Source organism: Diabrotica undecimpunctata, chromosome 9 (assembly GCF_040954645.1).
Source record: "Diabrotica undecimpunctata isolate CICGRU chromosome 9, icDiaUnde3, whole genome shotgun sequence".
In the NCBI taxonomy this organism is placed as follows: domain Eukaryota; kingdom Metazoa; phylum Arthropoda; class Insecta; order Coleoptera; family Chrysomelidae; genus Diabrotica; species Diabrotica undecimpunctata.
Genome location: NC_092811.1, coordinates 37,514,516 through 37,538,510, shown reverse-complemented (window position 1 = coordinate 37,538,510; position 23,995 = coordinate 37,514,516). Strand labels below are relative to the sequence as shown.

Here is a 23,995-nt window from a genome sequence, read left to right as displayed (position 1 = left end):
CTAGCTCAGTATCTCAAGTGTGAGTTCGTCGTGTCCTAAACTAGGAATCAAACCTGAACCCCCAGCTGATAGCAAATAAAACAAATTTTATCTAATCATATTTATTAAAAACAGGAAACAATCAACCCTGCCAATGCTCAACAATAAATATAGTGAGGGTGATAGTTAAGGCAACGGTGGCATCAATGGGCTGCTTGTGTGTCCTCCCAATTAGACGGTTAGGTTCTCCTGTGAGCTGCAGTTATACCATGTTAGGTTAATTAAGTGGTTAGGTCCTCCAATGGTCAATAAATTTTCATCCTGTGGCCAATAAAGTCTGGTATACAGACAATAAAGTCTGGAATACGGTCAATAAAGTCTGGAATACGGCCAATAAACCGTGAATATGGTTAATTAATTCAGCCAATAAACCCAAGAGAATGTTGCAGACCATAAAATGAAGCTTATAATAATTTTTGCCTTCTTCTGTAAATTTCAAAAACAGGAAAAAAATTATATTCCTACTACGTTAGAAAAGTTGATTGACAGAAAGTAGGGAGACTAAACTGAAGTTAGCACAGATGACATAGGACGTATGTCTATGATATAATTAGCTTTTCTGTCAACATAGAACAGAATACTTAGTCTACCGAACAGAGAGAGAGAAGGCAAATATTTATTCTACTGGAGAGAAAGAGAAAGAAAAGAAAGACAGAGGGCGCCAGCTACTTTTTGAAGAAAAAATAGTAAAAACGAATCTGAAGACAGGAATTAATAAATTAATAAAGAAATTAAAATAAAATAATTATTTAAATATAAATTAATAAAGATGTTACAAGATTACATGTTAAAGGTATACAGTTTCTGTGCTGATAGTTTTTTTTTGTCAAACTACATCGTAGTTAATTTCACAATAATTCTATGCTCATCCGATTTCTTAAAAGTAATACAAGAAGCGTATGTTTTTATAGTGCATCATAAAAATCGTCGCAAATCCGTCAACATTAATCCATTTTTGGAAATGATTTGTTTTTAAAATTAGAAACATATGCCGGTTGTGGTTACGTTACAAATATATTACACACGCTGCAAAATTAGATGGAAACAATATTGAACAAACATTTCCTAAAATGAAGCGAATAGAAAATAATTATAAACAATTTGTCTAGAAAAATAGGAAAAACATTCGAAGGACTTTGCTATTTAGTTGTTATATTTAAAATTATTACGCACTAATTATGCAGAACTCAATTCTCCAGAGAAGTAAATTATATACTTTTCACAAGATGTTGACCAACCTTTCAACAAGATGTTGACCTCCAGTAAATAAAATTAAAAAGTCATATACAGTGGGTGATCAAACTATTAGAGCCAGCCCACAAAATTTTAGTTTTTGTTTAATAATGGTATGTAATAGAGCTATAAAACATATTTTTGTGCTTAATTCTGTTTTAGTGTGATTTAGAACCTTATAAAGTTTACAAATAGTGTTACAATTTCTTGGCATACTTTCTTTGCATTTCTGACAATTTTTTTGAATTGTCCCACTCCTGTGCAATACTGCTATTAAACGCTCGGTCAATTGACGCTTTGTGGTTATAATTTCATTGGAAATTTTTTTCTTCATGGGCTTTCAAAGATTTTCTATTGGATTCAGATTTGTCGAATTACCAGGCCACTCGAGCACCTTTATCTGGTTGTCAGCAAGGAATTTTGTAACAGTTTTTGCCTTGTGACAAGGCGCCGAGTCATGCATAAACGTGAATCTCTTATTCCGGAACCACTCCTGGACCTGCGGTAGCATTTTTGTTTGAAGTAGTGTGAAGTACTGGTCCTGCCGCATTGTTCCTTCGACAATGTAAAGTCTACCAGTTCCTTGACTGCTTATGATAGACCATATCATGATGCTCAGCGGGTGCTTTACCGTCCTTACAATACAATCCGCTTTGTATTTTTCCCCGGGTCTTCTCCTCGCAAATTCAGTTCTATCCATGAGGATCTGCATGGTAGATTAGTCCGAAAAACAAACCTGGAAAATTATTATTAATTTAGAATCGTGGACAAATGGATCAACTGAAAACCACATAAAAGAAAAACAATGTTAATGTTATTTACCTGATTCCAATCATCAATGGTCCAATCTTTATGATCTTTAGCCCATTGAAGCGTTTTTTTCTTCACAGCTGGTGTGCGTAGCGGCTTTTTTGCAGGGCGACAGGTTGAAAGCCCATATTCTTTATTCGCCGACGAGCTGTCATTGGTGAACCAATGATGCCAAACTCCTGCATCATTTTTGTTAAAATCCTTCGAGATTGTTTTCTGTTTGCCAAGACAATATCTCGAATTTTTCTTTCATCTCGTGGTGTTGTAATTTTTTTTCGACCACATTTTTGTTTGCGCCGTGGAGTCAAATCCAAATTTTCGTTAAGTTTTTTCTTTATACAGTCCACAGTTGCACTTGAAACTTTAGAAATGGATGCTATTTTTGTGTTAGAGTGATTAGTGTTCAATAATAAAGTTTTTGTTTCCGCTGTTTTCCTTGGTGAGATGTCTTTGGCTTTTTTCATGATGTTCGTGTACCACTGGTGTAACGAACAGGCAATGTTCGTTAAATTCACAAAAAATAGTATACGATTGTCAGAATATCGCTAGAGGGCAATGGAATGTTACAACTCTAAACACCAAGAATATAAAGTAATATGCACAGAAGTTGCAAGTTAGGCTGGACAGCACTGACCAACAATAGTATCTGAGTCATGTATTGCCACGCCCGTTGTATCGCCCTTTATTGTACTTTTATAAAGTGTTACAAGATAATCAAATGGAAACAAACGCATTAATATATTATACAGCTTAATTATAGACCCTTTTGTAAAAAAAATTGAATTTTACTAGATGGGTTCTAATAATTTGATCGCCCATAGTATGGTATCATGGCGTCATCTACGCTAAATTGGGTTTCCCATACAGTGTATTCAGTAAATAATTTGCGGAGACTTTCACGGTAAGGAGAAATTTTGTAAGTTTTGTCTGAACGATCTATGTTTAGGTTATCGTTAAAATCTAGGACTCTTATAATGGTTTCAAATCAGTTACGATGCATGTTACTTGAAATCAGTATATTTTTAACATCATCAGATTCTTCCCAGTACATAGGTCTTCTTGGGTTCGTGCTGTACCCACTAACTAGTAAAATCCCTATAAAGACTTTTAACTAATCTACTTCAAATTCTAAGATAGTACCTTTTTGAAGAGCGTCCGTCTCCTTTACAATATTTGTTAAAAGCTCTTCATGAAAAAAAACAAAAAATCAAAGCTCTGTAAAGGAGTGAGTGGCCGTAAATAAAATGAAGGAGTGTATGTACTCCATTGAGTTTTTTTATGTTCAATATCCAAATAAAGGGAGTTTTCATGTGGTAAATCTCCCTGAATCCATTTCCGTGGTAGGTGAGTTACACTTTTTGCACGAATCTCAGTAAATGCCACTTGAATATCTTGAATTTCTTCATTTTGTGTCTCTATTTCTGTTTCCATCTCATTCTCTTCCGTATTTTCTTCTTCCTGAACTTGTGTCACACATTGAAGATCTGTCTCTTTTTCATGTATATTTACATTTTCTTCGTCGATCCTTCTTTCTTCTTCTTGATGAATTACAGCTTCTGATTCAGCATCCAACATTTTTGTTTAGATTATTGAATGTCCCTCCTGAGTCTTCATCTCCACTATCTCCATCAGTAAGTTCAGTGGGGTTAGGAGGTGATAGAAAAACATTTGCGCTGGAAGCCGATCCCATAAGGTTCGATTCTTCCAGCTTGGACATAATTTTATGTGTCCTTGATTTGTAAATTTTTTTTATTACGCCATTATTACTAGTCGAGCCAAGTTGATTTGACGTCTTATTTCCACCTTCTAGAACAAAAATGATTTTATGTACTAATAATATGCCTTGTGCTCAGTGTTGCGAAATCGCAACACTGGTAATTGCGCAGTTGTACCAACTACCACAGATAAAATAATAGCACTTACCTGATAGATATATCTTTTTCAATGATTTATCAATACTTTGCTACTAAAAACCAAATATTTATCCAGTTAATTTATACACAAACGATTTACTAATAACTAAAAACACGTGTTCACAGAAATCAAAATTAACCTACAACTTTCAATATGCCATCTGGTTATAGAAACCTATTTTTTGCGAACAATTTCCATTAAAACATACATAGGAAACTGTTGTAAAATAAAATCTGATCTTTGACTGCCCGAAAAAGTCATGTCATTTTCCAAAAGATGACGCTATGTCAACTGTTGCGAAAACGCAACGCTGGGCATTAATGGGATATGAAGTAATAAGCTTATAAAAACTTTTAATTCTGCTAAGAGTTAAATGTGTTCTTTCCAAAGTGTTATTCGCGATTTTTCTTTGTATTGAAAAAAAAACTTCTTCAGCATAAATGTTGATTTCGCGAACTATCAATTGAAGAAAGTCGCCATGAAGTAACAGATTGAAATAATCTACTGGAGTGTTCATAAAAAAGAAAAACTCATACGGAATTCCACAAAAAGTATTTTTCGAAAGTTTTTGAAAAAATAATCCCTACAAAACGTAAAAATATCATATATTGTAATTAATAAAGTCTTATAGAGGAAATATAATTATAAAATTCTAATTGCTTTGAAAATGGTATCTGAATTTGAATAGTTGCAACGGAGTACCACATTGCGGCATTTACAGTGGTTTGTTGTGTTAATACTGCTGGTAGTGGTAGTCTATCTGCAATATCTAAAGAATTGATGATGTTAGCTTCATTATAGAAGGCCTAAGGAAGATTAATATAGACAAGACGAAGGCAATGGTGGTTAGCAGAACACGAAATATGCAATTAAATATGAGAACATCCAAAAGATCCCCAAGTTCAGATATCTCGGTAGTTGGATAACTGAAGATCTAGATCCAGACATAGAGATACGTAGCAGGATTGATCAAGCCAGAACAGCATTTACTAATATGAGAACCTTGCTAAGCAACAGTAGCCTTAACTTAACGCTTCGATATCGCTTTGTAAAATGTTACATTCACTCCATACTGCTATATGGTGTAGAAACCTGGACCATAAAGGCCAATGTGATAACCGATTAGAGGCCTTTGAAATGTGGGTATTTAGAAGACTACTTAAAATTCCCTGTACAGATCACACAACAAAAGTCGAAGTATTAAATCGAATGGACAGAGAACGAGATTTGCTGCCAATAATAAAAAGAAGAAAAAGTGCTTATCTGGGTCATATATTTCGAAATTCCAAGTACCAGTTCTTAAAGCTTATTATGGAAGGGAAGATAGAAGAAAACCGGGCACCGGAAGAAAGAAATACCATGGCTTAAAAACATAAGACATTAGAGCCACACAAGACCGAGAGGAGTATGCCAGAATTGTCGCCAACATCCACTAATTGGATAGGGCACCATAAGAAGACAATAGGAGGACTATAAAATATTCTCTTCATTGTATGAGTCGCTGTATGAGTCGTTGTCATTAGAGATCTCAGCACTAGAACTCGTATCTTCGTAATCTAGATCACCTAGATCATCATCAGAATTTTCCAAGTAGTATAATAGTTGTTCCTCAGTCATAGGATAATTATATTTATACGGTTTTTTTATACTCGACATCATTTCGCTTCCGAAGGTCAGCCTGACTTATCCATGGCTAACCCAAACGATAAATTTTTTTCAAGGAAATAATATATCGGATTCCACACGTATCTATAAAGATAATATTTTTGTTTTATTTGTGTGAAGATAACTTTTTTAATTTCAAGTGTACATAGGTACATAGTATCTAGTTATTCAGATATTTAATTTCACTAGACTACTTTGTTTATGGTCACTCACTTAATTTCTTAATAACGGTGACATTTTTTCAACTTCATCAAATTACTTGAATTCCTTAAGAGTTATTCCCAGTAGTAGATCGCCCCACGCATATTTCCTAGAAACGGTAATGGATGCGATAACAAGAATAATATTACTTATATTCGACTTCATGCATTCTAGGGTAGCGAATTTCTCATATATCGTAATCTCCTGATGTTTTCTTGGATTCTTATAAATAGATTTTATGCAAGTTTTCTTTTTTGAAGATGACCCTTTTGAAATGCTGCTAGAAATCATAGAAGGTAAAATTTAACGGTAATTATTTAAGCTTGTTAAAAATATTTTTATCGGGGTGTCTACTGTAGTTTTTATATTTACTACTATTCTATTCTTCTCTCTTATCTCGAATCATTACTACAAAAATATTTGTTCTTTTGACATTCACATTATCAATTTATTTGTCAATAATCGTAAGTTTGTTCACATTGCTGTTTTCACAATGGACTTTTTTATAACGTTTTCTTTACCCGTTTCTCACCCGAGTATCTGTTTTATGATCAAACTGCCTGAATATTACGTTTTTACATATAGACCATATAGAAAAAACCAAAATGTTAGCATCTATTCCAAATAACAGAGATAGAGGTAGAAACGCCGAAGAAAACTTCAGTATAGACCAATATAATTTTGAGGTAGTAAATAAGTTTACATATTTGGGTTCTCTCATAACAAACGATAATGACACATCTGAAGAAGTAAAACGGAGGGTACTGCTAGCAAACAAATGTTATTTTGGACTAAGCAAGCAGCTAAAAAACAGAAATTTAAGCCAGAAAACCAAACTAATAATATATAGAACACTCATCCTACCAGTGCTGACATATGGGTCAGAAACATGGACCATCTCCAAAACAGACGCAAATCTTCTGCTCGTCTTCGAAAGGAAGATACTAAGAAGAATAATGGGCGCATTCTGTGAGAATGGTATTTGGAGAAGGCGATATAATTTCGAATTGTACGAGAAGTATAAAAAAATAGTAAATGGTAGAGATGTAATATCCTTCATAAAAATAGGTAGGCTTAGATGGGCTGGACATGTGTCAAGAGCAAATGAAAATTACCCACCCAGACGAAATAGGAGTAGAGGCAGACCACGACTGAGATGGAGGGACGGTGTGGATGAGGACGCAAGGAAAATCGGCGCGGCAAATTGGCAACGGTTGGCGACGAACAGAAACGACTGGCGAAATAGACTGGGGAAGGTCAAGGCTCAACTAGAGCTGTAGCACCACTGATGATGATGATGATGATATAGACCGGTGAAATAGAATTTTCCTCGGGACTATGACTAATCCAGATATCTGACATTTTTTTTAGTTATTATAGGCCTATATAAAGAAAACCCATATGTTTCCGCATAAATTTCGGCGTCTTTTTGTAATTATTAACAATTTAGTGTAAAAAATGCCAGTTTTTAGATTTTTTGCATACCATTGAAAAGCTTAATATTTGAAAAATATAAAATATAAAAAAGCTGTAAAACAGCGATTTTTAAAATTTGTAAAATTAATTTGTTGCTTCAAAAACTGCAAAATAAGGTAAAAACGTTATTTGTTTATAACTAGTGTAAAAAATCAACCTAGGTGTTTGTTATTAGGTCCAAAGTTGGATATTTTGGTCTTTAATAAACCCTCAAAATTTCAGATCGATCCATTAATTAGTTTAAAAGTTATTCTATTTGATTATCTCAGAGACCTTTTTTTTGTAGTAACATTAGTAAGAAAGTAATGAAGATACAGTAATTCTATGCATATCAAATGGAAATTTAAAATTTAAACTATCAATGAAGAAAAAAAGTTTTTCTGAAAAAAAATTTCTTATAACGCAAAATCCTTTTGTAAAATTACGGTTATTTTTTATTTATAAACATTTAGAATAACTTTTATACTGTTGCTCGAAGATAAAATATTTTTTTTATATCAGAAAAGCTGACATTTTTACATTTACATGAATTAAAAAAAAGTTGTTCTACGATAATTTGGGACAGTTTTTTTTTAATTCACAGCTATTTGTTTATAACAATTAAGGAAAGCAATTTTCGGCATTTGAAAGAAAAGGATTCGTAGTTTTTGTACAAAAAGTTGTACAAACATTGCACTATAACGGGACCCCCTGTGAATTGTCATGACTAGTTATAACTCATTATTATAACAATAACCGTTTAAAAGAACCGAGGGGGGAACGGACTTTTGACTAGCACTGTATAAGCCTATGATAACTAAAAAAATTGTCAGATATCTGGATTAGTCACGTTTCCGAACAGGGTCTCTTTTTTGCTTATTTTCCTGTACTAATAGTACTTACTAGACTATGTGATGTTTTGTCCTATCATTTACTTCTTCAAAATCTCCTAGTTTTTGTCTCCTTCATTTTCTCATTAGATCTCTTTATATATCTTTCTGTTTTTGCTTGCGTTAAAAACACTCCAGTCTTACTTTTTTTGACGTTTAATACTAATATTTCAATAATATTTACCTTGTCCTTTATAATATTATTTCTACTACCATTTTAGATCTCTTAATATCGGTGTATGTGACTGAGAATCGTAAAATGGACGGTTTCAATGAATTACTTGCTCAGAAAGTTTTGTTATGAGAGTGCTATTTGAATTGTTTTCAGTGACTTGAATGGTTCATCTCTACTAAATTGCATACATTTTCGTTCAATGATTTTGCAATGCATTTTGGTGATTGAACACCATTCAGTTTCACAGCGTTTCATTGATTTTCTAAATTTAATCAATGTCGTAGTTAACAAATTTCGTGTCCACAACGTCGTCGTCGAGGAAAATCGTCCAAATTGAGCGGTTGTACCGGAAAACATGGATGCAGTCCGTAAAAATAATATTGCTTGATCGCCATGTGACTATTTGTATTTTCTCTCGTAATTGTTTGTGTTTAGTTGCTATCGATTGCTATTTTACTATCGAAGATCAGATAATTGTATTGCTATTATAGTTGATCTCGCCGAATAATGATGTCATGACACTTAAAAACACCAAAAATATTAAAAAATAAACATTTACCATTCTTGTTATTATACAAAATATGATATCGGCAATGAATCATCGTTATTATTATGTTTCCTTCCCATATAAAATCGACGCGACCGAGAAACGTTCCATAAAATATATCTTTGGAATCTCTCTTACAAGATTTTTAATATTTTATGAAGATTTTATACTGCCTTCTATATCAAACACATACAGTATGTCACGTCTGAGCTATAAATTGTTCCGATATAAATTATATTCAGTCGTGTTTCGCACATTCAAATATAAAAGTAATGACTCAGGGAATATTTCAGGGTAGAGATCGTTTTTGAGTCTTGAGTTGGAGATCTGAATTTTTCATTATTCTGATTCACTTTTTTCGTGTTTGTTTGGTATGAGGTATTGAATCGATATGTCGAACTTCTGTATTCTGACCTAATTTAAACTGGTGTTTGTAAGACAATCCACTAGAATTATTTATGAAGACGTATATAGATATTCCATATGTTGTACTGTGGTATGCTTAAAATAACAAATACAAACTAGAAAGATAGTAGACAACCTAATAGATCTGTGAAAATTTATATAATTACCAACTGTCCTTTTTTAAAAAATTTATTTAAAAATCCTTTATAAAAGGTATACAGGGTGAGTCATGAGGAACTTTACATACTTCTACCATATGTAGAGTCCCTCAGGGAGCATATCATGTGGCCACTAAAAAATGTCAACTCCTCTTCTTTATTGATTGACAGGGTGATTTGTGTAATTGACCATTTATTTCATTTTACTGTAGTGTTTATACGGCTCATTTGATTTTTTTTAATTTTTGCATGATACAGTACACTACTATCAAGCATTCGACTGGTATTAGCTAAACTAAAAAATTCCAGGACTGGCTTTAGAAAAATTAATTTAGGGATTCGTATTAAATATTACACCCTGTATATATTTTTTTTAAAATGCAATAAGTGATTTTCAAACTACATAAATAGCCAATGAAAACGACATATGCGACAATGTTGTCGCACTTTTATTAAATTTTTAGTGAACGATCAAATCTTACCAAAAATAGAACAACCATAATGAAGTATCAAATTATAAGGTATTAATTTAAACAAATGTTATAAATTTCAAACATTTTAATTAAAATGAGTTCCTACAACATAATCTAATACGTAGAAAATTAACATCTTTACTGTCACTTTGTATTATCTCTACGATAGAATCAATTGTTTTTCAATTTTAAATTTTTACTCATAGATCGTATTGGGGCATTATTTTCGATAAATAATAAATTGATTAAAAAGTCAAACCTCTTGTATGTGTTAGTTTTTGTTGATTGTAAATGATTAAAATTTTATGTCAAATAATAATACATTGCATCAACTGTACTAAATAAAAATAAATCTAAAAAAGTTTAAAATGAAGGTTGGCGTTGACCGTTTGACGTTTCTTGATATTTTATACCCATTGTCATTATTGTCATTATCAATTGTTATTTATGTGTACAAGAATACATATTTCTTCTGTCATATCTACGTTAAGTACATTGTGTTAGTTTTGGTAGAGCTTTTGTTACTTTCGTTCAAAATGCCACATCAGTTTTCGACCACAGAATATGCAGACATAATATTTGTTTATGGATTCTGTAATGGGAATGGTAGGGCTGCTAGTAGAGAATATCGCAGGAGATTTCCTAATCGTCGAACTCCCAGTCATCCAACATTTGGGTCAGTTTTTAATTATTTGCGAGAAAATTTTTCCTAGTGGAACAACAGAGCGACATGTAGATGAAGCGCAGGAAGATGACATTATGGACGCCTACAATAAGCACTAGACAAGTAAGTCGAGAACTCAATGTTCTCAATCAAAAGTAAGTAGAGTCTTACAAAAAAATAATCTACACCCATATCACATTCAAATGGTTCAGCGACTACATGCTGGAGATGAGATCGATAGGTTGGAATTTTTGTGGATTAACAATAATCGACCAACGCTATACAGGACACTATTTACAGATGAAGCCCAATTTACCAGAGACGAGATAAATAATTAACGAAATTCACATGTGTGGGCAGAAGAAAATCCCCATGCTATTCGAGAACGTCGTTCTCAGTTAAGGTTTTCGGTTAACGTGTGGATTGGTGTCATAAATAACCAATTAGTAGGTCCTCACTTTTTTGATGGTCCTTTAACAGGGCAGGTCTATTTGAACTTTCTACAAAATATTTTGCCGAATTTGCTTGCCAACGCGAACGTTGCTATCCGAGGGATGTATTTTCAGCATGATGGGGCACCCCCACACTTTTTACTGGCAGTGAGACAACATCTCAATAATGTTTATGGCAACAGGTGGATAGGACGTGCAGGTCCTATTTCGTGGCCTTCAAGATCCCCTGATTTCAATCCCGTTGATTACCATATTTGGGGACGATTGAAGCAACTAGTTTACGCAGTGAATATTAATAACCGACAACAATTAATTGATAGAATTATACATTGTTGTAATACTATTAGAAACGATCCCCAGAGTATCCGTAATTCAATATGTCAATTAACAATTCGGCAACAAAAATGTGTACAGGCTGCAGGGTTCCATTTCGAAAATCTATTTTGAATTATTTTTATTTTGTTACCATTATTGTATCTTTTCCAGTTCTAATTTATCGGTTTATCATAACTATGTACATATTTTTAGTTTTTTTTTTAAATTGTTCTTCGTTATTGTTAGTAGTTACTGTTTTTTGTTGTGCAGTGACTCAGTTTATCATTTCAATTAAAATGTTTGAAATTTATAACATTTGTTTAAATTAATTACCTTATAATTTGATACTTCATTATGGTTGTTCTATTTTTGGTAAGATTTGATCGTTCACTAAAAATTTAATAAAAGTGCGACAACATTGTCGCATATGTCGTTTTCATTGGCTATTTATGTAGTTTGAAAATCACTTATTGCATTTTAAAAAAAATATATACAGGGTGTAATATTTAATACGAATCCCTAAATTAATTTTTCCAAAGCCAGTCCTGGAATTTTTTAGTTTAGCTAATACCAGCCGAATGCTTGATAGTAGTGTACTGTATCATGCAAAAATTAAAAAAATCAAATGAGCCGTATAAACACTACAGTAAAATGAAATAAATGGTCAATTACACAAATCACCCTGTTAATTAATAAAGAAGAGGAGTTGACATTTTTTAGTGGCCACATGATATGCTCCCTGAGGGACTCTACATATGGTAGAAATATGTAAAGTTCCTCATGACTCACCCTGTATAATTAAATTAATTAATTATATACCTTTTATAAAGGATTTTTAAATAAATTTTTGTGATACATGGTATACAGTCAGCTACAGGAACTTAGTTTCCTTGTGGATGTCCTTTTTTACTTATATTGCCTATCAGGCAGTTTTTATATATAAAAAACAGTTATCCAGAGAATTATGAGATTTTGACGAATTATGTTATGCCGAACTATTATAGTTTTTTGAACCACTAGTTGATTACGTAATCGTTTTTTGCTGGAAGTGGTATCGCATCAATATTTAAATGATTGTTGTTTTGATTATCTATTAATTAGTAAACCCAACGCCGGAAAGGATAAGAAGGAAGAGCGAAGAAGAAGCAGAAAAAAAGAAATATATATATATTTTTATTGTTACATGATATGTTTACAATATACTCTATACACAAAGTACTAAGTAATTAGTCTGTAAGTAAATTAACGTGCCAGAACTATACTGGCACCAAACGGCAACAATTGAAATAGAGCACACAACATCCGAAGATATACAAATTCGACGAGGAGTGAGACAGGGTTGCGTCTTATCACCGCTACTGTTTAATTTGTATTCGGAGTCTATATTCAGAGAAGCATTAGACTAGGTCCAAGGCGGAATTAAGATTAACGGAATCAGCATAGACAACATCAGATATGCTAATGATACCGTCTTAATAGAAAGCAAGAACAAAAACTAGAACAAGAACTACAAAATATAATAAATGCGGTAGTTCACCACAGCGAAATGTTCGGTTTACATCCAAACGTTTCCAAAACTAAAACTTTAGTATTTTCAAAGACACCAATAAACGTACATGTGTATGCCAAGGGTCAAATAATAGAACAAGTAAATTCCATAAAATATTTGGGAGCAAATATCAATAGTCAGTGTAATCCAAAAAAAAAATTAAGAATCGAACAAGCAAGGAAAGCATCCATGAGCATGAAAACATTTTTTACAAGATCAGACCTTAGTCTGCAGCTTAGAATCCGAATGATCAGATCTTATATTTTTTCTGTCTTACTGTATGGCTGTGAAAGTTGGACAATGAACTCTGAAATAGAAAAAAGAATAGATGCTTTTGAGATGTATGTATGTTGAGAATTCCATTGGTACAAAGAGTTACTAATGTTGAGGTACTTAAAATGCAATACTTGAGTCATGTGTTGAGAGGCGAAAAATACGAATTACTTCAAGTTATACTGGAAGGGAAAGTACAGGGCAAAAGATCAGTAGGAAGACGCCAGAACTCGTGGCTGAAAGACCTGAGGAGATGGTTCGACCGCTCATCCGCAGAAGTCTTTCGCGCAACAGTTTCCAAAACTACAATTGTCATTTGGATAGCCAACCTTCAAAAGGAGACGGCGGCGCCATGAGAAGAAGAAATTAACGTGAGTTAGGTACCGTCCAGTGACGGTTCTCTAGTATTATTGAGGTAGGTCTTCTGGCCATACTCTCGTCAATCTTCTTTCGGCAAGTGGTTGGGTGAATAAATGCAGTGCTGCGATTTTTGTATTTTATTGAATGATTCTTTATGTCCTTAATAGTGGGATTTTCAGATCATTTTAATGTGCCTTTTCCATTTTTTTTTATCCAGATGTAATCCCAAGTATTTGACAACTGATGTTTGCAATGGTGGAAATTGGAGTATTATTAATAGAAACTTTAGACATGTAGATTTTCTTGTTGTAAAAGTAATTTGTACTAAGCCAGTTTTGTAATTGGTCTAAATGATTTTATACTTTTTGTGATGTAGTGTCCCGTGTCATCGGCAAAAGTAAAAATATACATCGGCATACAGAAATTGACGCAGAACACTATCCTGAGGTACGCCAGATTGTATGATGTGGTACTTTGAGTACCTGTCTTCAATTTTTACTTAGAAGTAATGGTCAGTAAGATACGATTTTAATATAAATTATAGTTGGTGTAATTTCAGTTTGTAGAGGAAACCTTTATGCCATACTCTATCAAATGCCTGTTGTTCTTTTTTCTGCTACAAGTTCTCTTATACGGAGGGGGATATTATGGTTTTCTTGCATACTTCTTTGGCGCTTTGGTGTTGCTTCCCATCCTGTTGTTTGTAAAACTGTAGCCTGTTAAATAGTCTACTGATTTCTTTACGTGTTGGTTTTCTTTTATCCTAATGTCTAGTCTAATCTTTGTATTTACAGTATGTTGGAAAACATCCCAGTTTGTTTCTTTAGTTGTAAGTTTGAGTGATGGTGTACTCCATATTATGGGTGTGCTTAAAGCTATTATTGTGCTGTGGTCGGATGTTAAATCGTAGTTTGACTCTATTGCACTATGGATGTCAGCTTTTCCTTTTGTTACAGCAAAATCTACCAAAACTGGGATTTTGTTGGGGTCCGTAAGCCAGTATGTATGGGTTCTCCCGTTTATAAGTATTTTAAGTTATTTTGTTGAATGATATTCATTAATGCTGGACCTTTAGGCGTGATTAATCCGGAACCCCATGTGGTGTGTTTGGCATTCCACTCTCCTGCTACTATGAATTTGGATCCAAGAGTTTGTATGAAATCATGATACTCTTCGCTTGAAATGGGATATCTAGGTGGGCTGTAGACTGATGCTACACTGATATATGTTTCTGTTTCGATGTTAATGATTGCTGCTTGGATTTTTCCCGTACTATAGGGTTGGACTTCATAGTGTTTAATTTTTGATTTACTTAATAATAACGACAGAGCCTGCATGTGCTCCTCCGTCTGGATGGTGTGTATAATACACAGTCTAGTAAGATATCTTAATAACCGTTCTTTGTGTGGCATGGCTTTCAGATAACATAGATAGATAACATAGTTAAAATCATGCTATTTTTGTTTAAGAGTTGAGAGAACATATTTTTGAATTCGTTTAGGAAATTTGATAGTTTATCTGCTAATTCATTGTTGTTATTTTTGTTATCTGCATTTATGTTTCCAATGGCAGCATCTCTATAACTGATCCTGTTGAAATTATGAGCATGATGTTGGGTAGGTATATTTAAATTGGGACTGTTGACAGGATTTTGAATGGTGATTTGTTTTATCATTGTGTCTGACATTTAGTAGTTCACGATAAATAGAACATACTCTATAATTAGAAGGATGGTCTCCGTTGCAGTGAGTGCAAGTTGCTGGCGCGTTTTTTGGTTTCTTGCAGTCCTTTGCATTGTGTGATCCAGCGCATTTTACGTAATTATATGGTTTTGTACAGTACGTTTTAGTGTGACCATATTGTTGACTTTGTGTAAATTGTGGTATATTTCTGTTAATTCTCGGCGGTTTTACCCTTATTTTACAGTTGTATATACTGTAGTTCAAATATTTTGTTGTTGTTTGTTTGAGGCTCAAGGTTCACAAAAAATAATGGTAATGGTTCACGGCTCGATCTGTCTCTGACATTTGTAATTTTCCTTACCTTATGACCCTTTCTCTGGATTTTCGCTCATCTATCATGTAGGTCTCGAATAACTGCTCTGTGTGTTATCTCTTCCTTAGGTTGGTATGCATGGTGGACGATGTTTTCCTCTCTTACGTTTTCTGTAGGATTCAGGTGTCTTTGGTAAAATTTTTATTGTGTTGTTTGCTAAGGCTTTAGTAAAGTATGTTGCTACTTCTACTGCTTGAGCTAAATTATCTAACATTTTACTATAGTCATTCACGCCATATATGAAAATTGGAGAGGGTTTTGAGATTGGTGGATTTTTATTCTTATCATTTACGGAGTTATTGTTTGCCATGGGTGTTTATTATTTTGAGAGTCTTCGTGTTCTTCATCTGACATCAAATCATATTCATTCCGCGTTTCACATCTATATGTGACCACTATTTTTAACGTACTTTTTAATAATTTGGTACACAAATATGTAAGAATGACAACAGATACTACAAATAAAAAACATCATTGTGAAAGCGAGTACATATTATACCTATGAGGCTTAGAACCAGTAGTGGGACTAATTATGACAATTTATTTCTTAGAAAACAAATTGATGATTAAAAACAGTTCAATTTACCATTCTCTATATTTCTGTACACTTACTAATATTATACTTTTTTTGCAGTATGGATCCGACGAATTCCATGAATCCCCCCGATACACATCACCCGGAGCAAATCCATATTATTTAGCGGCAGATGGCACGCCGAATCCAGGAGTGGGGGGCAACGCCCCCGTAGCACCGACCCCCGTAGGACCCCCAGGTAGCAGCGAATGGCCCTCTTCATACACATACCAAACCTACGAAGCCTTCGGCCTTATACCAGAGACAGAGCCGCCTGGGCAAGGCTTACCGCCGATGTCGTCGTTAAGGCCTAACGGTACACCCACTGCCACTACCTTGGCCGGACCCATCACACCCTTCGGACCAGCTAATACAGATACCGTTGTTAATAAAGGACTGGGTGGTGTAAGTACTCTCATTTATTATTTATAATATTTATTCCCGTATATGCTTGTTGTTTTGGAAGCCCTTTGCTATGGCTTACTGGCTTATTGTACGAATTTTAAATGTTGAATTTAAATTTTTAATTTTTAATTTTTAATTTTTAATTTTTAATTTTTAATTTTTAATTTTTAATTTTCAATGTTTAATTTTTAATTTTTAATTTTTAATTTTTAATTTTTAATTTTTAATTTTTAATTTTTAATTTTTAATTTTTAATTTTTAATTTTTAATTTTTAGTTTTGAATTTTCTATTCTTGTAACCTTCTGGCTTTGGTTTCAGTGACAACGACGACCTACGTGCTCTCCGAAGCACGGCGGCGATTCAGCTAATGTTTGTTTTGTTCCACGTGAATAAGCCGCTTTTTTAACTTTTAACAGAACATTTATTAAATCTAAGGTGAGGTCTAATTTAAGTGAGCAGAAGTAAGCTTGATAATAGTCAAGTAGAAAAAGAATACAAAAGTTAACTAGTTTTGTATTATCACTATGCATCATCGCCAAATAATGACGAACGCCGACTAATATTCTTTAGAATATCCTTTTAAAGCTGATTTTTCAAACGGATTTAATTTTTTCCTTTTAGTTATTTATAAGAAGAAATCAGCATTTTGACTGACTTCATGGTTTTTTCTAATTAAATGATTTGCAGATGGTGCATTGAATCCTCTGTTGATAAAACTAGCTCTGCATTCAGATAAACGCTTTTTGAAACTGCTATCTATGCCTTTGATCATTTCATGTATGTGGTTTTATAAATATTAGCGTGAGCGAAATACAGAGATTAATGGAGGGGAATAGAATAGAAAAAGTGAAACACGAATGTATATTCAATCAGTAGTAGATTGAATAACAAAAGCATAGTGGAGCATAAATTACTGGAAAAGGTGAAATAACACAATCAATAGTTAAGAGCAGCAATATATTTAACGAAAAAAATTAGTCTAATATAAAGATGAGCGAAGAAAAATGTATTTTTTGATAAATGACAAGTGAAATTTTTTGGAATGTCTGTGAACTATTAATTCCCGTCTCACGGAAAACACTAGAACCGAAGAACTCTAGGATTTTGACTACAGAACAGATAAATAGAAAAACATCTCCCATCTCTGAAATTGAATAAACTTCCACATTATTAACTTTATTTTATTGTGTTTTTAGATATATCCACCAGCAGAGCAAGCCAGTGCGAGTAGTTACAGTTCAGCACCTTCCACACCCGTCAGTTCCCCGCCACCCATAACTCCTTCCGGATGGTTAACAAATCACAGTACACCACATTCACCCCACTACACACAAGCCGTCAGTGTAAATAATCCTGTTGCCCCTCAGGGAATACACATGGTGAGTATAGATATAGTTAAGTTGGTATCCACTGCGGTGCATCGATCGTTTTGTGCAACATACTTGGTATAAGACTATCCAGTTTACTCAGCTTCTTTTAATTAACAATGATTATAATATTGGTTATAATATTGATTGTAAAAATGAGTTGAAGATGCTGCACTATATAAGATATTTTCAGAATGTTTCCACAAAAACCTCTCTCTAATTCCATCCCCCCTTGTGGGGTGTTGGGCGCTTATGTGTCTCTTGGCCAAAAGTGTAAGATTACTGCTGGTCGGTTCAGCGCATAAAGAGCTTTAACTAAGGATATTACTAGGTTCATAAGTTGATACCTGATTAAATCTGCAAACGCCGTATTTGATTCTTTTTTAAGAATCAAATACGGAAAAATGAAGTTTTTAAAATATTGTTCCCTAGAGATGAATTTCTGTACTTTTTTCCAAATTTTTGCAGGAAAATATGAATAAAGTGAGATGGTATATAGGTTAAATGTATATTTTAAAGTCTTTTCAGTTCCTTAATGGAATAACAAATCCATTTTTCTCCAAAAATAGAAAAAGAAAAGATAAGTTCTGAGAGAAAAATCCTCAGAAAGATCTTAGGATTCTTAGGACCTTATCACGACCCAAATACTAACCAATACCGAATGAGAACAAATGCCGAGGTCAAGCAGATGTACAGGGCTTGTACCATATAAACAACTATCACGGTTGGACGAGGATGAGTGTGCCTAGTGCAAGATGGTAAAGGCTCTGCTCAAAACTACAAGTGGTTCACGAGTTAAATAAACGAGAAAACACGAAAGAGAAGAACATTTTGGCCACCACCCTGTTTTTGCAAGGAACAGGGAAACCTAGTAAATAAGAGAACTGAAAAGGAATAAGGCGAGAACGATAACGGGGAAGATACTGTAACGTTATATAAACAGTGACAAAAGAGTAGACGAGTAATTATACAAGATTATTAATAAATTCAAATAGTAAGTTATACCTGAAAGAGATAATATGAAGGTTATGTTTTTAGTTTTGAAATTTAGTTATAGCCATAAAGACAAAAATATATATACTTAAACTGCTATTGCTTTTCAAGATATGTCCCACCAAGATCGATACACGTTTGCATACGTTCAAACCAATTGGTAAAACAGTTATTCCAGTCTTCAGTTGACACCTGCAAAATCGCTGTTTTAAAGGCATCGATGGCTTCTTCTGGCGAGTCGAATCACTGCCCACGCATTGATTTCTTGATCTTTGGGAATGTGAAGAAGTCGTTGGGACTTAGGTCGGGGCTATACGGTGGATGGTTTAACAATTCGATGTTTTGAAGAGAACGGATCACCTTTGATGGTTTTTTCTCTTCGTGAAACTCCCACACAGCGGATTGGTTTTTATTTTCCGGTTCGTAGGAGTAAATCTAAGATTCATCGCCACTAATAATACTAAAAACGTTTTTTGAGCTTCCTTTGTTGAGCTTCCAATTTTTTCGATACCAATTGACGTGAACGGCTTTTGTTCTTCTGTGAGCAAATGAGGTATACAACGAGAAACCAACTTCGTAACACCCTGTTCTTCATGTAGAATATTTTGGATCGAACTCTTTGAAATGCCAATCTAATTTGTCCGAACAGGATCATAGAAATAACATGCATGAATAGCCCTAATGATGAATTAAGACAGAGCTTTAATAAATGCGTGTTTCATAGTTTGAAAAAGAGAGTTCATTGTATAGGTTCTTGGAAGATAAGAGTTTGCGAATAGACAACGCAAGCAAGCAATTAAGTCTTTCTGAGAAGTCAAGAATCTTATGGAGACAAAGTGATGATATGGTAATTAGAAATGGGTGCACATTGCATGTCCTGATGATTTTTTGTCTATGGGCGTAGAAAAAAAATGGAAGGAAATAATTGTGAGATACGAACATGCTTCAGGCTATCGACGTCCTCAAAGTTGTGCAGTTAGTCAAGACCCATCCCGGGTTGTAGTGCTACGAGAAGAAGAAGAAAAAATCCATTGTTCACTGCTAAACCGATAAATGTTTACGTTTCTCTCGTTTATAAAATGACAATGTTTATAAACAGATAGTTATCCATGCTAGGCATGAGAAAGGCAAAGTTTGAGAACTACACCACGATTGGCTCATTGCCAATGCAACATGTACGGCTTTTCAATTTACTAATCCTTCTATGGTCTTACAATTCGTGCACATATCGTCGTCCTAAGATCCAGATCGTATTTGTTTTCTTAACTTCTAATACTGATTTTCGCATTCGTTTAAGTTATTTCAGTTGTTTATATACATATTTCCTCGATATTTTCATTTTTTTCAAGAGCCTCTTGAAATATATAGTCTAAATAGTTACTGAATATATTCGAAAAAAATATTCCGTGATAATACAAACTTTATCGATTCCTAAAATTTTATTGTATGCTACTTTTTTATATTAACACAATAATGTATTTAAACAATTGGTGTCTTACCAAATCCTGCATAAAACTATCGATACCGCAATGAATACATTTAGTTGAATGATTTTCACTTACAATTATTGTACTTTTACGTTTTTTAGTTTTACCTAATGTTGATAGTGTCCTTTCTTTAACAGTGCTGCTATTGCTTTTTATTTTGTTTTGATTAAATGTTAACGTATTCAACGTTTTTAGACAGTTTTTGTGTTCGAGCATTCGTAAAGAAGGGATGGAAAGAGTTGCCAATTTGAACATTTAAAATATTTAATATCTTTTGAAAATAATGATTATTCATTCTGTAGTGATTTGTTTTGTCATTCGTGTGATCTGATAACTAGTTTTAGACTATTTTAAAATATTTTTAGAAAACGATTATGGAATTCAAAGTCTAAAACTTTAACGTATGTGAAAATGGACAGACAAAGTAACAAATAATGAAGTTCTTCGAAGAATGAACAAAGAACGGGAACTGTTGATCACCATCAAGAGAAGAAAGTTGGAATATTTTGGTCATGTGATGAGAGGGAAAAAGTACCGATTGCTCCAGTTAATTATTCAAGAAAAGATTCAGGGCAAACGAAGCGTGGGGAGACGACGTATATGTTGGTTGCGCAATTTAAGAGACTGGTTCCAGTACACATCTAACCAATTATTTAGAGCAACAGCTTCAAAGATACGAATAGCAATTATGATTTCCAAACTCCGTAGCTGAGAGGGCACTTGAAGAAGAAGAAGATGTGAAAATCTTAAAATTTAGAAGCATATCTTACGAAAAGTTGGACAGTTATCCAAACGTGTCATTAAAAATTTGTTCAGTTATCAAAATAATGTCTGTGGATGTATTTATACTACCTTAAGGTCATGTGAAGACCATTTATTTGAAAATAAAACCAGTCTGACTGACTCGTTCTCTCTATCTATCTCTATCTCTCTCCATCTCTCTATTCCTATTTCTCTATCTGTCTCCCTCTCTCTGTCTATGTCTTTTGTCGTTACCTCATTACTGAGGGTCGTGATTTCTCCAAATACAGTTAAATAGATATTTCTGTTGGATTCTATTTTCAGCTGCACTTTTTCGAGATTAGAACGACCCGTTGAATGGAAGATTTACTCATTCCACCAAGTAGGTGACTGTTCCCTTTGCTCTTCTTTCTGGAATGATTCCGGAGACAATAGTCTTTCTAAATAATTTCCCGTCCTCCGGGCCACAGGCCCAAAAAACTGAAGAATGCGCTGTGGACATTTTTTAATATAATAAGAGTACAGAACTTTAAGTAAAAACTTATATACTTAGTATACAGAAGGTTCTTAATGTAAAAAATTGCTACTTACGGTGTCTAATTTAAAGAAAACTGGCTGGGTTGCCAACGCCATAGGGAACATCTAATTAATATTTGAAACTCTTCAATAGTGGGATAATAAAAGGACTCAGGCGATAAAGTTGGTAATTATAATATTTAAGAGGGTATGAAATGTATGTAAAAATTAATTAATGTTAACAATATGTGAGACAATCACAAAAGCTGGTAAAAAAAAGTGTAGTCAAGTGGTTTTCAAAAGGAAATTTAGTTGTAAACTTAGAGAGGCAACCAACATTACTTTTGAATTTAACAAGACATCAATCAGCCAATAGCATCCATTGTTGGACATCCCTCCCTCCAGTTCTTTCCAGTGTTGTCTGCACTGAGCCGCTTTCTAGCCAGTTTCATGCTGCTCTTTTTACGTCGTCGGCCCATCTAGTTGGTGGTCGTCCTTGGCTTCTTTTATAGTTTATAAAGAAAAGAAGGAGAGTATATGAAGGTTAAATGGAGTGATGTAAAAGTGTATGCCATGATAGATATGGAAAGGGTATTAAGCTTCTTTCAAATTATTATGTACTCCTGCGTATCCCATGATATAACTACTTCTAATAAGTCCAGTAACAATACCTGTGTAGCAATGTATAGTGTAAGTCAAAATATATAACAACAATGAAGTTAAAAGGAACAGTCACCTAATGGCATCACAAAAGGTCAAGAAATTGAGTAAGGTAAGTTCAGTTGAACTACCGAATTAATCTAAATTAAAAGTTTATGTTGATGGAAATGTAAGGCTCAGATGGCAGAAGCTGTTCATTAAAAACTATTTCAATATCATTTGATTTAGCTTTTCTTTGGTGGCCTGTATTGATAAATCATGGATCTCAACAACCTGGCAAAAGACAAAAAAGTGTCTTTAATACGGTTGCCGGATCATGAAGGGGTGCATGGAAATGAACGAGCAGATTTGTTGGCAAAACAAGGCTCTAGAGAATCCTTTGTAGGATCAGAAACATTATATGGCATAACCAAAGATGCTGCAAGAAACGAGGTTCAAAAGTGACTGACAGGGAATTATCAGAAGAAATGGAGAGCCACTCAAGAGCAAATAAGAAAATAATCTGATGAATAATTTGATGAACTTCAAACGAGAGATAACGGTCACCTAAATGGTGTAGCAAATGCGAAATAGAAGAATAGACTGCCATACACATCCTTTGCCATTGCAATGTGCTAAGCGGTAGGTAGGAATTCACTGATCAACTGAGGATTAACCGAAAGAGATCTTAAAGCTACCAATGAGGAAACTGTTGGCCTTTATTGAGGCCACATGATTTAATATAGTTAAATGATAAAAAAAGGATAAGATGTAGCACGTTTTCAGCCTAAATATGTAAAATTACTGTTATCAGATCAAACGAGTTTTCTCAATTACGTAAAACTGATTTTTATTTGACAACCTACATTTTTGGCAACTCACAAAGTTCCCTAATGTTTATTTTAGTTTTTGTTTTTCTTTTTGCATGACGTTATTTTATGTTTTTTGTGTGATGAAGGCTCCCGCACCTGAAGCACAGCGTTTAGATGATGCTATCGGCTTTCTTAGAGATCATTCCGAAGCGACGGTAAGTTTTTTATTTCATTTAATTTTTCATTGCTGCTTTTTAATCTTTTATTTGCAATGGAATTGAATGTATCTAGTTATTTTCTTATCAAATTACGATAAAAGGGCATGTGCAAATATACAGAGTGGACCAAAAGACTAGAAACGCTTAATTATTTTTTAAATGTATTTTCCGAATTGTACAAAAACCAAGATACGTCTATTCTGCAATTCTGTGTGAACTCATTGGGATATATTGATAATGAGTTTTGTACTTTTGGTAAAAACAGAAAAGATGTATTAATGAAGACCAAGGAAAATGGTTAAATCGAATAGGAGAAGCCTGAAATAAAAGGAGCAAAAACATTATAAAATGACGAAATACAAGATGGAGTAACAGATTAAATCAAAGAGCGAGCTGAGGCTAAAAAAGACAGATAAATGTTAGTAACCAACATGTAACAATTTAACAAAAAACTGGAAATTTAATTTAATCATGGAAAAACTAGAGTTGATTTAAAATCAGTTTTTTTAGCTGTGAAATTTCTGTACCTCCAGACACTCATCTACCCCTACCACTATCATTACTCATTAGCTTAAAGACATTATTAAGGTCATTAAAATATCGTCTAAT

The 23,995-nt window shown here is 33.7% G+C and overlaps 1 protein-coding gene across 12 annotated transcripts in view; it reads left to right on the top strand.

Moving 5' to 3' along the window:
- da (transcription factor daughterless) overlaps positions 1 to 23,995 on the top strand; it is a 333,346-nt gene that overhangs the window by 249,009 nt on the left and 60,342 nt on the right. For 11 of the 12 annotated variants that reach the window (XM_072543227.1, XM_072543230.1, XM_072543228.1 and 8 more), the window contains 3 exons: positions 16,268 to 16,612; positions 17,810 to 17,992; positions 23,315 to 23,383. In XM_072543227.1, the coding sequence (XP_072399328.1) occupies positions 16,268 to 16,612; positions 17,810 to 17,992; positions 23,315 to 23,383 (597 nt within the window). The remainder of the gene's footprint in view (positions 1 to 16,267; positions 16,613 to 17,809; positions 17,993 to 23,314; positions 23,384 to 23,995) is intronic. The other variant, XM_072543231.1, reaches the window with a different exon arrangement.